This window comes from Dermacentor albipictus, chromosome 6 (assembly GCF_038994185.2).
Source record: "Dermacentor albipictus isolate Rhodes 1998 colony chromosome 6, USDA_Dalb.pri_finalv2, whole genome shotgun sequence".
NCBI classification, from domain to species: Eukaryota; Metazoa; Arthropoda; class Arachnida; order Ixodida; family Ixodidae; genus Dermacentor; species Dermacentor albipictus.
This window is the reverse complement of record NC_091826.1, coordinates 66,595,938-66,613,252: the sequence shown is the minus strand read 5'-3', so window position 1 is coordinate 66,613,252 and position 17,315 is coordinate 66,595,938. Positions and strand designations below refer to the sequence as shown.

The 17,315-nt window shown below is 47.7% G+C and overlaps 1 protein-coding gene across 2 annotated transcripts in view; it reads right to left on the bottom strand.

Annotated features, from left to right (window-relative positions):
- Window positions 1–17,315, bottom strand: part of LOC135916931 (phospholipid-transporting ATPase ABCA3-like) — a 98,014-nt gene that overhangs the window by 74,658 nt on the left and 6,041 nt on the right. For both annotated transcript variants that reach the window (XM_065450379.2, XM_065450370.2), the window contains exons 2-4: window positions 8,093–8,388; window positions 4,573–4,824; window positions 1,245–1,548 (exon numbers count right to left, since the gene is read on the bottom strand). In XM_065450379.2, the coding sequence (XP_065306451.2) occupies window positions 1,245–1,548; window positions 4,573–4,824; window positions 8,093–8,388 (852 nt within the window). The remainder of the gene's footprint in view (window positions 1–1,244; window positions 1,549–4,572; window positions 4,825–8,092; window positions 8,389–17,315) is intronic.

The following is a 17,315-nucleotide window of genomic DNA, read 5'->3' as shown; positions in this document are numbered from 1 at the left end:
GGGATATTTACAAACCTTCTTTCGTTCCATAGCATCTACCGTCAGAATATTTCATTCATTGATCGATCGTTAGCTCCGGCATCGTTTTGAGCATTTGGATTTCTTCAACGTCCATCTAAAGCTACGCACACAATCGTTTTGGACTCCGATGAAAGAGGAACGAGAGAGTGCGCTGAATAAAACAGCGCATAAAGCAAAGAAGTAACACTGCTCCTCTCAGGATTGTGTGTGAATCAAGGACGCGTCTGTTATTTTACATACGCAGTTGTGACCAGAATGTTTTTATTCTTTTAAGACAGCGTTGTCTTGGTCGAGTTGATTTACTTCCAATTAAATTTATAGGTGTCCTCAATGAAACTTACATCCAGGGAAGAAATTGAAAAAACGACCAGTGCAATCATTTTTTTTTTCATAGGTGGAGCAATCACATTGCGACAGAAACCCGCGTAGGTGATCGTCCAAGATAACCAGTTAGCAATAGTTTTATTACGTAGCAGCGTTATCTCCTTGCCATCCCAGGATTCAAGGCAAGCCTTATGCGCTCAGTTTCAGTATGTAAGATTATCCAAAATTATTTCGGTGTAGAATAGAACTTTCAAGAAATTTCAAGAAAGACAACCGTGAAAGTACGATGAAATCAACAATCATGCTTAAACTCGCGCGATATTTGACGACTCAAACTGCGCGCGCGCTGATGGGGCACGGGCCTCACGTAGTTATGGCGACGTCACATCTTGCGTGGTGGCTCTCTCCGGCGCCAACCAATCAGGTGCCTCTCTCTCTTATCCTCCTCCTCCTTACTCTTGCTACCCTCTCTAATTTATCTTGCGAGAACACCGTCCAAGGTGCGCGGAGTAGTCGAGGAAAAGCTATCGCATAAAAAAGATCCGGAACACCTAAGCCCTCGTTATGAGTTGTGAATGCGAAAGCTACGCATTCCCAACTCATAACTCATGTCCCGTTGAGCGCCACTGAGCGGTCCTTACAGTTTTGCACTGCCAGTAATGTGCCATAGCGGTAATTGCTGCCCGAGCCAACAAGGAGCACCAGCAACCTGCGCTGCTGACTCGGGCAGGTATGCTATATATGGTTTTCATTCCAGAATGCTTGTGCACATCTCCTTAATCTTGTTCTTTTTCTCTTCCTCTCTTGAGTGTAAGATACACCACCGCGCGAGCGTTTCCTCAGTTCGTCTTCGTCTCCGGCTCGGTGTCCAGCGTCAAGCTCGTTACGCGCGGACTCACCGGACGCCTTCTCCTCCACGAGGCGGGCGACGAACAGGGTGAACGGCACCAGCATGCCGATGCAGAAGCGGGTGAGAACCAGGGCGTAGTTCTTTGTGTCACTGTACTGCAAGTAGGAGGGATAGGGAAAGCGATTCAGCGCCACTTCTTCCAGCGGGTGTCGGTAGCCGAAACGCTCCGCCTGCAGCTGCAGGTGTCGCTGCTGCAGCGCCCCCATCACCGGCAACAGGGTGTTCATCTCGGGGAAACGCTCCTCGGCCACGGGTCCCTCGGGCTGAGAGATGAGCCTCAGCTGGTACTGCACCTGCGTGGCGTAGAGACACGTTCGTCACGCTCAGGAGCGTTCCGTTGAGGTACTGGGCGCTCGTAAATGAGCACTATGGAAATATTTGGCCGTCACAAAACGACTTCAGCGATACGTGATGCGAAGCGTTGTCGTTTGGTTTAGTAGAAGCGCATTCGCGAAGCGTGGTAATTTTCTATGGAGAAATGTGCGCAGCAGGTTGAGAACTTGAAAATGTTTATGTGAAATTGCACTCTTAGAGATTATCATTATGTACAATTTTGCATAGGAGTATGTACAATTACACACGTGTATATCTTCTGACATAGATAATCAATGTCCGACAGTTCACTGATTGCGATTTTGAGCGTGCCTTCACCGGTGACATCACTGGTGGATTCACTTGTGGATTCAGCGGCTAGGGTGGAGCAAGGCCAGTGTACTTAATTGTTGACGTCAATGCCCACTTCGGGAAGAACCCAGCTAGGTGAGCAAGAATCCAAGAGCGTATGTGTCGAGCAAAAGTTAGAGGCAGTTCTGCCTCCTTATGTGCATTGAATGTGAAAGCATTCTGACTCTTCCGCGCGATAATTTTCACTTGGCCGTGGGCTCGAATTGGGCAAAGACAATATTGCAGGCGGGCGACCCATATATTGGCGGTGGGCCAAGGAAGTTTTGCGAGTGGGTCAGGTCAGTTGTGAAAGTGTGTCAACGCAATTTTCGAATCGGACAAAGTCATATTTTCGGGGTGGGCACCGAAATTTTGTAGTTGGGCCAAGTCAGTTTTGGGAGTGGGCCATGGTCGGTTTTGAACGTGAATCAACTCAAATTTGGCATTGGGCAAAGTCATTTTTTCGGGTGTGGGCCGCGGCGTCTGTACGACGCCGTGGCTGTTCACACTGCGATTTCGCAGTGCGAGCCGCAGCAGCTCCAGCGCCAGGAACGTGACGTCATCACTTGGTCGCGTGATTTTTCTTGCCATGGGATGTTAACGCCGGACGCTCGTCGGATTTTCCGCTTCATGGTGCACATGAGGCTTTTGCCTTAATTAGTGAATGTAGCATGGTTTCTTCGGCACTCTACCGAGTCCGAAAGCCACATTCAGTGCTATCTGGGTGTTTGATAACAGTTGTGCGTTCCAAATGCAGTCCTAACTGACTGACTGAGACACTGCATTAGACTACATCGCCTTCGGGATCGGCCCATGATTACGGTCAGCTATCCAGCAGGAAAAACACGCGTACATTCTACATTAATGTTTCCATGCATTAAAAACAACCAGGGGAAAAAGAGCGACTACAAGTGGTTTCTCAGCGCGACATGGTTGTCAAGGGAAAGCCAACGCAGTCGAAGGCGGCGAGGGTCTTTAAAGTTGCACAAAAGAATTTCACAATTTGGAAGCTTGTCCTTCCCCGACATTTCGTTTCCGTAACGGCCAACTTCAACTACATGATTCCCTGCGTAAAGAAATTCATGTTTCAGATATTGCCTGTAAGTATAACAGCATCCGCGCGAAATTATGCGCTTAATGTACGAGAGGATGCGTTACAAAATGCTTTAAAAAATATACGTTTTTGATTCCGAGTATTAGAAAAAGAAGAAACGTCGCCATCGCCGCTCGCCGGTAGTGGCATCGGTGTGTAATCAGCGTTATTGTCATGCTAGCTGAATTACCGCAATGCCTTCCCCTCAAGCAATTTTAGTAGGAAACTGTACAAGTACGTGCTTTTTTCTTTTCTTCTAGAACTATACGAAGATCTTGCGCTTCCCGCTGATCTGTTGCTCAAATTTTGCAGCAAGATCGCAATTTATGGTACAGAGCGTTTAATGTGGCACGTGGCACTGCTACTTACCTGCTTTCTATTAAAAAGAATGTCAAACTCTCTTGGTCTACCTCTCGAAAGTGCCCCCGACGACCCAGTGATTAATGGCGACCCATCTCGAAGGCCTGGCTTCGCCGTGCTTCAAACGCCGAAAGTGAACAAAGCCGCCATGTTTGAAACGTCAGTCACCGCCAGGGGCGCAGGCGCAGGCAAATTCGCATTACTGTTCTTGACAAAAAATGGCTGTGGCTTAGCTAAGGTTAAGCCCAGGATGCGAAGCATACTAGCCTTTATTTTAGTTGTTGAACCACTGTTTAGCCTGGTGAACTGCTGTTGCTTGGCTATATTTGGTTCGGCTAGACGAAGAAACAACTCATGCGTTGCTCTGCTGCGCCTTCAAGAGTGGAACGCGACAGCGTTCCCGTCGACCCGATACGCGCCCCGCATTGGACGCGGTGAGCGTCGAGCAACGCAGCATTCGGCGCGGCAACGAAATGTGCGCCTGAGCAAGCGACGCACGCCTGAGCCTTAGAAAAAGCTCGTTTCTAAGGCAACACCGCATTCACTAGAGGCGCTTTCGTACCACTTTGAAGCATCGTACTCGTGGCTCAGTGGTAGCGTCTCCGTCTCACACTCCGGAGACCCTGGTTCGATTCCCACCCAGCCCATCTTGCGAGAGTTGAGCGACGCCGCGAGCGACGGCGCGAGTTGGAGCCCCGTTTCTGCTCTGCCGTGACGTCACAGTCTCACGTGGTATGACATGGTGTCACGTGGTATTGAAGGCGACACCGCCACGCCTGAGGAGCTGGGTTGAGCTCTCGTAATATGCTTCACATAAAAAAGACGTGTTACAACGTCAAATGCTACATTGAATCAATACGGACTATAAAATGCGATCTTTATGCAGATTTTGAGTTTGTATATATACAATAAGAACAGAGCTGCGGTGAGCGCTAAATTTCGTTTTCTATATTTTCAAAAGAAAAATGCAGTTCTCTGTGCGCCCACCATGACCCTCTCCGTCCGAGTAACAAAGCAATCTCGCCCTAACTCGGAGGAAATCATGGCAAGCTGCCGCTTGTTCTCGGTCACACGTCACATCCGTCCGAGTAACAAAAAGCTAATCTCGAAAGTCGTGCTTCCGCACACTGCACGTGGCCGAAGGCGACGTCACGACCACCACTGTTCCGAACGCGTCACCTGCGCCGACCACCCGTAGTACCTGCAAGTCGAAAGGCAGGCGTCCCGCGAACAGGGTCACGTGCAAGCTGACGGGCACCGTGTCGTTGACGCCCACGTGGTTAACGTAAAGCAGCGCCACGCTGGTGGCCGGCAGCGACTTGTTGGCGTCGGCGCGGACGCGCTCGAGCAACTGCTGTTCCGTGGGCACCTCGACCACCTTGTGGACGCCCAGCTCGGCGAAGGCGGCGCGAGTGAGCGCGGACAGGTAGTTGCTGCTGGGCGCGAAGTACACCTGCGTGCAAGGCGGCCAATAAGAGACAGAGTGCTCTGTGACAGAGCCGTCGTGGGTGGCGTCTGCAGGGAAGTCACCACGCTGACGGATGAACTGATTCCGTGAAAATCTGGTGAAGTGGCTTTCCCCCCTCCAAGGTTCTACAATTGTTAAAGGGGTGCTGAAGTGATTTCTCGATGACCTTCTCTTTTTCTTTCTGCCAGAGAAACTCCGAACCCTGTACACGATCAGAAATTTATATTAAAAATTAATTAATTGATAAATTTGCCAAATAATTTACAGTAATACTAGTTTTGCGATCCTTCCGTTTTGGTATTGATCAGAGGGATGTCCGATGACGTCACGACATGCTCTCTCTCTCTGTGCCTGTCATCGCTACAGTTTTTACACGCGAGCGTATTCGAAAGAAGAAAAAAAATACTCGCAGCAGTCTTTCTTAAATTCAATTCAAAATCTGTGGTTATAGGTGGCATAACCATGATATTCTTCATGTGCAAAGCCATCATGCCTAGCCTCAGTGCCGCAGAACGTCAGCAATGCTCTGATCCGCGTCACGACGTCGCGCTAATTTTCGCTACAACTTCGCAAATCTGTGTAACTACACATGTAACCTCCTGACCTTGAAACTCGTTTTATCTCTCCCAGCGTGAATACTGCTTGGGGCAACGCTTTGTTTGCCTTTTCCTTCCACCTTGTGGGTCCTATATTGCCATGTGGACAACCTGGCCCCGTGTTATCTGGCACTGGACGTGGGCCTGAATAGACGACTCGCTGCTGGTTGGTGTCTTGATGTGTGTACAGACACTCACGGCCACTGGGTATGTGACCACTCTTGGGCGATGCCCGGGAATATTTGGGCGATGCCTGGGAATATTTGGGCGATGCCTGGGAACTAACGGGGTTAGTTAGTGAACGTTCATTATTGTTTTGCGCTTAGTGTTACAACTATCCACCAATTGAGTACATCGGGCTGCTACATCCCTAGTTCGTCTTGTTCCTTATGTTCGTCAGTGCAACACTAACCGCAATACAATCATGACCTTGGAATATGCCCGGAATTTCTCGGAATGTGCCACTGGGACACGAGGAGTGCAGTAGCTAGCCTGAAATGTATTCAGATGTGAGCCGCACTTCTCTGCACAGCCGCCTCTCATCAGCGTGCTTCTTTACGAAGTATCACACATCGCCTTCGCCATCGGGACACACAAACCTAGGCCGACGAGGCTGTGCTGGTGTCAACTGCTGCCGCTGCTGCAACCTCGCTAAGCCGGACAAGTGACGCCACACTTGAGATTCCACCACTGCGACGGATCTGCGGCTTTGAAACAGTAGCGAAGCAAATGGAGTTGCACTAGAAGTACCTTTATGTGGGGGTAGAACTTTCGAAAGTACACTTTCACACCACTGGCTACCTATGGGTGAAATTTGTGGGCTTGTTACAAGGAACTTAAATGGGCCTCTAGCACGCGCATTTGCCTTGACGATATGTTTTGACAGCCGCACATTCGTGCGTTTCTTACAAAATCTGAACTGGCAGGCTAACCATCTTGAGTCTCACGTTGGCCTGTAAAACAGTCAGTAATGCACAAATGACGACTGCAACCTTACACCTGAATGAATGCAGCCGTGAAGTTTCTTGGAGCATTCAACCTGGTCGGAAACTTCATGTGTAATACTTTTTTTTTCATCAAATATGTTCTAACCTCACATGAAATCCGTTATTCGAGAAAGTCAAATGTTGTTTGTTCAGTTACAAAAAAAAAAACAGGCTATAAAAGGTTAAAGCGGGTTAAAGGCTTTAGAATATTAAAAAAGTAAGTGACATGTTTTCGAACTTAAGTAATTTTGCACCTGAATGAACGCAAATTAAGATCTGCGGTCATAGGTGCCACAACTGCGATATGATTATGACGCACGAGTAGTAGGGGGGCTGTGGAATAATTCCGAGCACGTGGCATTCTTTAACGGGCACCGAGTGCGTGGCAGACGGGCGTTAATTGCATTTCGCTTCCATCGAAATATGGTTGGCATTGCCGGGATCTGAGCCCTCGACCTCGTGTTTAACAGCGCAACTTCGATACCACAAGCCACCTTGGCGGGTGGGTTGATGCAGCCGCGAAGTTTCATGGGCTGTTCGCCCTGGGCGGAAGCCTCATGTACAAAACATAATTCCTAATCTGATATTGTCACATAAAACTATATCCAAGTACAACTCAAACGTGTTTCGTCTGCTGAAAACTCGGGTGTTACGATGCTAAAGGAGGCCAAGTGGTAAGAGTATAAAAGGGCAGTTCCAGAAACTCTGCCACAACCTGCAATGGCTGTTATTTTCGCAGCTGAATGGGAGCCATGTGGCTTTCTTGGAGCGCTTATCCTCTTTGGAAACTCCGTGTGTAGGGCGCTGTTTTCTGTACCGGGTGCATGGTTTAACAGGTCGACTAGTTTTTTGCCGGATGGCTGTACGTGACGTCAGAATGAGGACTTCTCTCGCTTAAGCATCCCGTTCACATATAAGTGTCGTTTCCGGCAAAAATTACTAGCGGGAAATATAGCGCTGCCATCGTAGAGCTATGCTAAGAGAATGATGGTTAGTGATTGAATTTGTCTAATCTTCATGATTGCTGCTTCAAGCGTTCTTGCGACGACGTCTATTACGCTTTGCCTTTCTAGATATTCAAGCACTCATGCTTTTCTAAACATACCAAGGAGATCGTATCATGTATAACGCATTACGTTGCCGAAAATGATATATTCACGAAGTCGTAAAGCCACCTAGAGCCAGAATTAAGTTTAACGATCCGTGTGCTCTCCATCATTCCCATGGTCGAACGAACCGCCGCTCTTATAGATCCCGTACACATTGGAATCATAATTTTCTCCGGTACTTCCTGTAGGAAGCTCTATTCATTTAAGAACTCAAATACGCTGTGTCGCGAAATAGCGATGACGGGTCTAGAATGGAAATAATTTCATTGTAATCGCCGCGATAATTCGTTCCGCCCTTTTCAGTCACGACAGTGCTGAGCCCAATGATAAGTTGCAGCTAGCGTTAACGCGGCACCCACTCGTATCCTTCTTAACGCAACTTGTCGTCCTGAAACAGAATCTCACGACGTAATACGAGGTACACTCGCATACCAAGTTTCCAGGCCCGGTGTCCTCGATAAACGAGGCACCCTGTTCATATTATGCAAACATAGGGCGGGCAGGTTGTTTCGATCGACGAGTGCCGGGAAAGCTTGGACCTCGGCGGGTCAATCCGACTCACCGTGCTTATGCGAGCCAAGTCGCGCTGCGTGTTCCAGAAGGCCCTGTGCCCTATGGGTCTGTACACGGTGGCCCCCCGTTGCACGAGGGGCTCCCTGACGACCGAGTCCTCCTGGATGCCCAGGAGCATGGCCACCATGAACACCACCTCGATCACGGTGAAGACGTAGTGGCGGCATATGCGCTGCAAGTACACGTTCTTCCAGAGGATCACGAACAGCTGCCGGCACCACAGCAGCGGAACCATGCGCATGGACCGCGCCCCAGCGCGGTTCGCGTAGCCGTCGCCAGAAGGACCTGTGTGCAACCGTTAGTGAGTCAATAGCGCGTCCGGTATTCTCTCTATTCGCAATGGCGCGTGCTTGATACCGGGTTACCGGTAAAGTTACCGGGCGCTGGTAGTGACACTTTGTGACGCTTCGTCCAACCAAAATGCCTTATGTACACGTCTTCGCGTACCACGAGTGTTCTTGCCGAAAAATGCATCTAAAAGGGCAAGTCGTTCACGATCATGGCGCTGCCGAACATTTGCACCATGCAGCGAAGGAAAAACCGCTTTGGTTAGTGCAATTAGAGCTAGGTCTGTGCTTGTTTGTTTGTTTGTTTGTTTGTTTGCTTGTTTATTTGTTTGTCTCCTTGGTTTGTTTGTTTGCTTGTTTGTTTGTTTGTTTGTTTGAGCTCTGCAAAGCCAGGCGACCCTAGCAACCCGGCCGCTCACGTTCGAGCCTCCTGCCATCCGCTAATATGCAACAAGCAAGAAGTGAGCGGCCGAACTAAAGCTCTCTATCTATACTGTTGCAGGACGCAATGCGTAGTCATACTGATCCCTTTTCGATGGGCCACAGCTGCTGTATGCATATAGTACTCACCGACCGATTTCACGAGAACGCGTACTTGCTTCCGACAGCACTATAGGGAGTGTGGGGTTAGAGGGGGGGGGTGACTTTAATTTTACAATTTATCAAGATCCTTCCACTGCCGAATCGGTCACTGCGCTTTACAGGCATGGCTTCATTTCGAGTCCGGACCTGAGCTATACAGATAAGGTTCTTCGAAAATCTTCCGTAGTATGTTAGTTTTAACAACTTGGGTTCAAACAGTACAGCACCGGGTGCAGGATGAGCTTGTATCAATGGCACCTTCGTGCGGCGGCGCCACGAACAAAAAATTGCCTGTGTCGGGAGGGCAGGGCGCAGCAGGCGCTGCCGACAGCAACGTTGATTCCATAAGTTCCTTTTGCAGGCTTGTAGCGTAGCTAAGAAAGAGTAAAAAGGAGGGTGGAAGGGGTAACGAAAGGGAGAGGAGAACAGAGTGAGCGCTCACTCTGTTCGCCGTTCCCTTTCGCTACCCCTTCCACTTTCCTTTTTGCTCTTTCTGAGCTGCGCTACAAGCTTAAAAAGTAATGACATACCAACCCACCAAAACTGCAAAGCTTTTAACCTTCATCAGTTCTGTCGTTGCCTTGTTTTTTTTTTCTTCTGCATTGCGTTGCGGAAATACCACGTGAAACAAATCTGATCAAACATGTGGCGATTTTTCATCTTCTTTTTTCGTCGTTCCAAATAGAACGGCGGAAAGACGGTATACGCGCGGTCTGTGGTCAACAGTACCCACAGAGCTCAGCAATTGAAACCCGACACACGAAGCCCCCAGTCGCCGGCGCTCTTTGCACCGAGTGTAAGCGCTGGGGACACCGGGCTGATCAATCTTGGTACACAGTGAAAGCGAGAACCTCTGTGACGCATTGTGACTTAATTTGGTCCCACGGCATTCACCTGGTACTCACATGTGTCGAAAGAAAAGAAAGGGTGGCAGCCACGGGCTCCGAGTATTGCGTTTCAATCACTGAGCACTGTACATTTTCGACACCATTTTGCTATGATTTAGTAGTTCTAACATTAACAAAGGAGCCGTTCGTGCGCAAGAGCTTGGCGTCTCATTGGAATTGCCTCTCTTTGCCTCCGCAGCTGTAACGGCTGAGAAGCTTGGGCTACGAATGCAAACACTCAAATTTGTAGTCGACCATTTTACCGCTTTATCAGCGCATCAGTCTTCCTTTTATGGTTTACTTTCATTCCTCGCGCTTCCCAACTCTAGTTGCAGCTGGCACACGCCTGTTTGGTGCGAAACGACAGCGAACCCAAAGGCTGTTCGCGCTTGCCGCCACCGTCGGCTGTCGTCGCGCTGTGTGAAATGGGCCATGACTGATGATCGGGTTAGTTTCCAAGACATTAACAATGACGAAGCGTTGCAAAGGTAAAAATAATCAGAGCTGACAGAGAACGGGAACTTACCGACGCATTTGTGATCGACAAAGCAGCTCAAGAAACAAAAAACAATTCATCGACGGTTGCGATACTCTTTAAAGCGAATTTTGAGTGCAGCTGTTTAGGCGTTTCGAATTCGTGATACATTGACACGAAGAATTTGATTCTGAACGACAGGTAGCCCTCAGCGGCAGCACTGAGTCTCCGCTCAGGCAGCTCGTTTGGCAGCAGCGACAGACGAAGCATTTCCACCAGTCACGAGCCCCTGTGGGACGCTTCGTGGGACGTTTCCCGGTCTGTTTATTTCCCTTTTATTTTATGCAATGAACCTATTCTTGCAGCACGTTTACACTCTCATGAAAACTAAAGCCGTCACTTTAATTTGGCTTTGGTGCGAAGCAAGTTTCTGGCGCGAAATATAGCGGCGCGCGCTCTCTGTCGATGCGGTGCGAGCAAAGCCGGGGTTTTCGAAGCATTCTATGCCTATTCCCTTGCGTTTCACGTTTCGTGCGTGGTCAGAGCGGCGCTTCAGGCCCGTTATCAAGAGGCTTTTGCTATCAATGTGATCAGTCGGCCTTGAGAAACGGAAAAGTGAAACACAGACAGGAAGGAATAGCTGCAAACCCGCGAAACCTGCTGTAGGTGCTCCTTCCGTGCCATTATCAAGGTGATGCGCTCTCCCTTCGGGTTTTCGACAGGCAATGAAGTTGCTTTCAGTCAGCTTACTTGACGGTGCTGTTTTATGGGGGATGCGGGTGGGAGCACCGTCATGTGGTACTTTTCATATTTTGTTAGGTTTGTTTGCCAGTCGGATAAGATTGTACGCAATTTGTACGTCTCTGAAGACAAAGCAGTTAGATGTCATTTGGGGCTGCCTGGGGTTGCCTACAAATGCCTCATTGACATTTCGATGATTAGAACAGTACTTCTCGAACTAAATATTTAATTGCAATTGTCTAATTAAATTTCAGGAACGAAATACTTACTGGCGGCGACTCCACTTTACTCCAAACAATATGCACTAGGTTTTCTTGGACTAACGCAACTGCTCTTGGTGGTGCATGATAGTTGGCAGACACTGTATAATTCACTCATTAACCGAAATAAGGCCAAGCCGGATTCATTCGAAGTCAGAATCAACAGTAGCGTGCACAGCAGCGCTTATACTCGCACTCGCAGAATAAAAAGAGACAGAGAGAGATGCTGCAGTTTCTCCGGAAAGGTGAAGCAGTATTAGTGATAGCGACAATTACACGAAGGAAGACTACACCCCCGAGAGACGCCCGATATTCTTCGTGGTAGGAGTGGACTCGGGCTGTTAAATTGAACTGTCTCCTGCTATGAGGTCTTGTAAATTCTCATATAAGGCCATCACTTCAGTGAAGAATTCTTCGAGGTCACACGAAGCTTCTTGAAGCGCAATGTATACATATATATAAATATATATATATATATATATATATATATATATATATATATATATATATATATATATATATATATATATATATATATATATATATGCACAGGGTGTTTCAAACACCACTATCAGAAATCTTTAAAAGGTGCCTGTGGCACACGTCACAATACTAGTTCATGAGCTGGTCTACTCGATTCGGCGGACACTATTTACACGAAAACTTCAGATGCAAATACACTAATTACATTACATAATTACATTATGGCCCATATTGGAATTTACAAATTATAGCCGTGGAGTTCGCAAGGCGGATCCACTTGGAACGAATTTTTAAAATGACACCAGTTTCGAGATATAAATTCCGAACTTTGAGGAGAGATGTATTGGCGTTCCAGTTAATTTGTTAAAAAAACGTCGTTTCATGCACTGAAGCACACAAGTAACTGGAACGCCTATGCATTTCTCCGCAAAGTTCGGGAATTTATGTCTCGAAACTGGTGTCGCCCTGAAATTTCTTTCCAAGTGGATCCGCCTTGCGAAGTCCACTGCTAGAATTTGTGAATTGCACTATGGGTTATAAGATAATTCGCTATAAAGTTAATTAGTGAATTCTTGTTAATTCTTAAACTTGGCATTTCAATATTGTGTGGAAGTAGTGTCAACCGCTTCGAGTAACCGGCTCGTAAACTAGCGTTGAGCTATCTGTCACATGCAACCTTTACCAAAATTTGAAAGTGTTCGCTGAAACACCATATATATATATATATATATATATATATATATATATATATATATATATATATATATATATATATATATATATATATATATATATATATATATATATATATATATATATAGTGTGTGTGTGTGTGTGTGTGTGTGTGTGTGTGTGTGTGTGTGTGCGTGTCGCGTTACTTGGGCCCAGATCTCAAAAATGAAGGGCCCGTCGGAAGCAAATGAACCGAACGCATACTATTCGCACTGGCCTATAGTAACTCATGTAATTTTCTTTGTTTTCCCCGTAACTCGATCATTCCCCGTAAGTTCGATCATCCAACTCTTTAATTATTTGTTGAGGACCCCAAGTATGATACCACGATTTGTAAGCACCTTCATAGAACCACCGATCGAGTTATTTCATGTACGATACGTCTCACGTAGTCCTTTTTTCCGGGTTGCAAAGAAAGCCCGCGAAATATAAAAAAGAGTCATGTGACCTAGCGGTTGCGCAGTCGTATCGTGCTGCTCTCAAGCGTGCGTTCAGTGAACAAGGTCGGCTCACGTCGGATGACGGAGCCAATGCGTACAGCTGGCCAAGAGCTGCGGAGGAGATAAAGAACGCCCTGCCGCTTCCCCGTCGCCAGTCACGATGCAGCCGACCTTGTTCACCGAACGCACGCCTGAGAGCAGCACGATACCACTGCGCAACCGCATGTCTCATGGCCTTTTTTTTCATATTTCGCGGGCTTTCTTTGCAACCCGGAAAAAAGCACTACGTGAGACGTATCAAACAGGAAGTAACTCGATCAATGGTTTCTGAAGGTGCTCTACAGATCTTCGTATAATACTTGGGGTGCTCAGCCAATAATTGAAAAGTTGGCTAATTAAACCTAATTATAATTAGCGAGACACGGGGAAAACAAAAAAATTGCCTGAGTAACTATTGGCCAGTGCAAATCGTACGCGTTCGGTTCAATTCGCTTCCGACGCGCCTTTCATTGTTAAAATCCAGGCTCAAGTTACGTGGGACACCTATATATACCTATATATGGGGTTCGGAAAGCTGGTCGGGCCCCAGAATGAAAACTTGCCGCCGCCTATGTCTCGCAGCGTCTTCGTAGCGTTCTACTATGGGCAAATAACTGAGCAATGAGAGCCGACCCCGGGGGTGGGGGTGCAGTTTAACAAACCGTCCCAAAGCGTTAACTGCCACGAGACGAGAATGGGGTAAACTGACAAGCTTCCAGTCATGACACAAGGAAAAGTGTCTTTAATTCCAGCGGCCTAATGGAAGCTAGAGCGCACACACCTACCCTAGCCCGTGCTATGTACGACGTGACGTATACAGGGTCTGTTCTGAAAGTAACAGGACTGCTTTTTTTCCTGGGCGAACGGGCGGACGAGAGGCGGTCTGCGCGCGCAGGATCGGTGAAAGGGGATATTGGGAATGCTGGGAAAAATCGGCAGTCGGCGCTCGGCCGTTGAAGACAGCAGGTCGCTTGTACTGTGAACCCCTGTGGAAACGCCTCGTCATGGAGAATCATGGACCGCTTGCTGGATCAGCGATACGTGATCATATTTTGTGCAACGCTTGGTAAAAAGGGCAAAGAGACTCACGACATCATTAAGGAGGCCTACGGGGATGCTGCCATGGGCACATTACGTGTTTTTGAGTGGCACAAGCTGTTCCGAGAAGGTAGGAAAAGAGTGGAAGACGACGACCGATCCGGACGCCCTTCGACCAGGAAGAAAACCGAAAAAAAGTCGGGAGTGAAAAATAACTGAACAATGATCATACGATGACCACCAGAATGATTGCTGATGACATGAACATTCCTCAAACCCAAGTTCTTGAGATGGTGAAAGAAAACTTAGCCGTGAGGAAAGCGTGCGTGAAGTTCGGGCCATGAGTGGTTGTCAGAGGGGCAAAAGTCCAACAGGAAAGCAATCTGCCAGGATTTTCTTCATCATGTGAACGAGGACCCAGACGTGAGTAGTGACTGCTGTGCCTGCAGCATGCCGTCAAGAATGTAAGGATTGGGCTGCCATTGGAGCCGAATAATACACGGGCAAGTCTGCATGTTATCGCCCATAACCACTGCAGTCACTCTAGCAATCTCTGCAATCTTCTGACAAATACTCCGTTCATTTTATGAACAACGAGAAAATCGAAACGCTTTCTTGGACTGCTCCGGTAGAAGCGAAAGCCTCTTAGCTCAATATCACCGACGCAAACCCCTTAAAGAACACAAACGCGATGTTGAAGGTCATATTTCGCATTGACATTCTTTTTGAGAGCCGAAAAAAATAGCCACAATGTTGACGCCGATCCTCATTTGCAAGAAAGATTGCACTACAAGAATGTCACCGTGTCGGGATAATGTTGTTGTGATATTTAGAGCGACGCTATTTGGCCGTCAAAATAGGTTCATTCAAGTGCGGCAGATGCCCGTTGGCCCCTGCGGCACATACCCAGAGGTTACATGATTAAGTACGCGACAATGTTAACGTCCGCAGCAAAATGACATACGGAAAATAAATGCTGGAACTCTACCTCTAAGCTTACCGTGGTAAGCTGGTTTGGTAAACGGCATTTGCATCGCAATTTGTACTAGTTTTCTACTTTATATAGTACCTGGTGCTATGAATGTGGGCTGCCTCGCACAAGTGGTGACGTTTCTCAAAAGCAGAAATGCGTTTTCCCGTATGTCAGACCTCGAAACCGTGAGCGCCTTCGTCCCGTCGTCTGCTTCAAATGGCAGTGCTCTGACATCTGCCGCAGACGGCGTTGTTCCCCAGCACGTCGCTGGGGAACAGCGATGTGCTGTTTAGTTTTTGAATATCAAGTGTTATGGTAAACAATGAAAACAGTGAAAGCACAGTGGCAATACAGGGCCAGGAAATACGGCGGCTAAAAGAATAGAAATACCTTGGTACATGGATAAACGAAGGCAATAGATATATGGAAACACAGTAAAAAAACAATAACAGTAAAGGGGAAGAGAAATGAAGCCATAATGAAGCAAAGAGCGCAATGGGAATACAATAAGTTCGAGGTGCTCCCGGGTATGTGGAAAGGTGTAATGGTTGCAGGACTTACTTTTGGATAGGATAGGATAGGAATAAACTTTATTTGTCCAACAGTTATTGCTGTTGGTGCCCGGGGCTAGGCTGCCTGGGGTTCATCGCCCGAGGAAAATCTTCCGAGATCCTCAGCAATGTTTCTGGCCCGCTGGACGGCCCACTCCTGGTCTCCGGGTGCCTCGCTGAGGAGGGTCCTGCTGTTTTCCCCCTGGTCCTTCTTCCTCAACGCGTTGGCATTCCCAAAGCACATGGGCCATATCGGCCCGTTCGTGCTCGCACCACGGGCAGGGGTACAAGCAGGACTTGATGAAAACCAATGGTTTGGGAGGCCTCGCACTGGGCGCTCACGGGAAGACTACAAATGAAGCTGTGCAGGGTGATATGGGTTGCACTAGTTTTGAAGCATGGGAAGCCAGCTCACACTAAGATTGATTATGAAGCACGACTGAGGAAAATGGAAGAAAGTAAATGGGATGGGAGAGTGTTGAGATAGCTGTATACAGGAAAAACATTGATTTACAGTTCAGGAAAAGATCTAGGAAGCTTACCAGCAAGTATGCGGCCTGTAGGGTGAGCAACACAGCAACAAAGAACGTCAAGTGGAAAGTCAGAGAGACTGAAATAATCTCATGGGTGGCGGCAATGGAAAAGAAACCTGTCATGAGTCACTACTTAAGAAGAAAAAACTAAATCGGGAAAGAGAATTTATAACTCAAAGGGAAGCTCGTTACTTTTGGAAGCGAGATCGGGAGGCTTTAGAACACGCACCTATAAAGCGCGATATAAGAAGGGAGAAGAAGCATGTGGCTGCTGCGGTAAAGTTATGGAAACGATGGAAGATGTTTTATTAGAATGTGAAGATATCTGCCCAGCTGTCGATTTAGGCTCGACTGGATCCCTTGAAGCGCTTGGGTTAAGCGAGATCAGGGGGAAAGTAAACATTTTCAATAGGTGAAGCGCCAATAGTGACGGCACACAAGAAGAAATAGAGACAGGACAAGGCGCTTCCTGTCTCTATTAACATGTAAAGTAAACATATCCGGCAATAGAGATTAGCAAGATACGATTGGAAGATTGGTGGTAGAAACGCAGGGAAAGGACAAAAAAACGGAGACGTACAAAAGCAATGTTCAAAATAGGGGGTCAGGAAATTTGGTTGTGAGAGTTCATAGTGGTAATTTTTTTCTTTTGTAACGTGGGTAGGACATTAGGCAGTATAATAGCAAGAGCTTGATGGCACAACCAACCACCCCGTTCCAAAGGGGGCATCATAACATCCGTCCATCCATCGCTGATGCGCCGCTGGCGCCTCGCGACGGCCGCCCGGTGCCTATTTGCTGCTGCATCGAGCAATGATCGTGTTGTTCTCATTTGAAATACACTAAGCGGAAGGCACGCGCAACTTAGAACCTACGTGAAGCAGAGATTGCGTGAAACGGTTAATCACCACAAATTTGTCCATTCCATTCGCATACGTCTTTGGCGTAAAGGAAACTGGAGTGCAACCGTGCTACGTAATGTGGCATATGCGGCCTTAAAGAGCCAGTTGGCATCGGCACGATAGAATTATGCGCGTGATTTGTGGTCCCAATGGTTGCAGCATCGGGCTTCTGCGCTGGGCGACCAAGGCTAGATCGCGTTATGGAGCACCTATTCAAATTGCATTAAGTGTCGGCCAAGAAAGAGGCTGCACTCGGCAGCCACGATCTGGAAAGCCCGGGCGGGTGCGC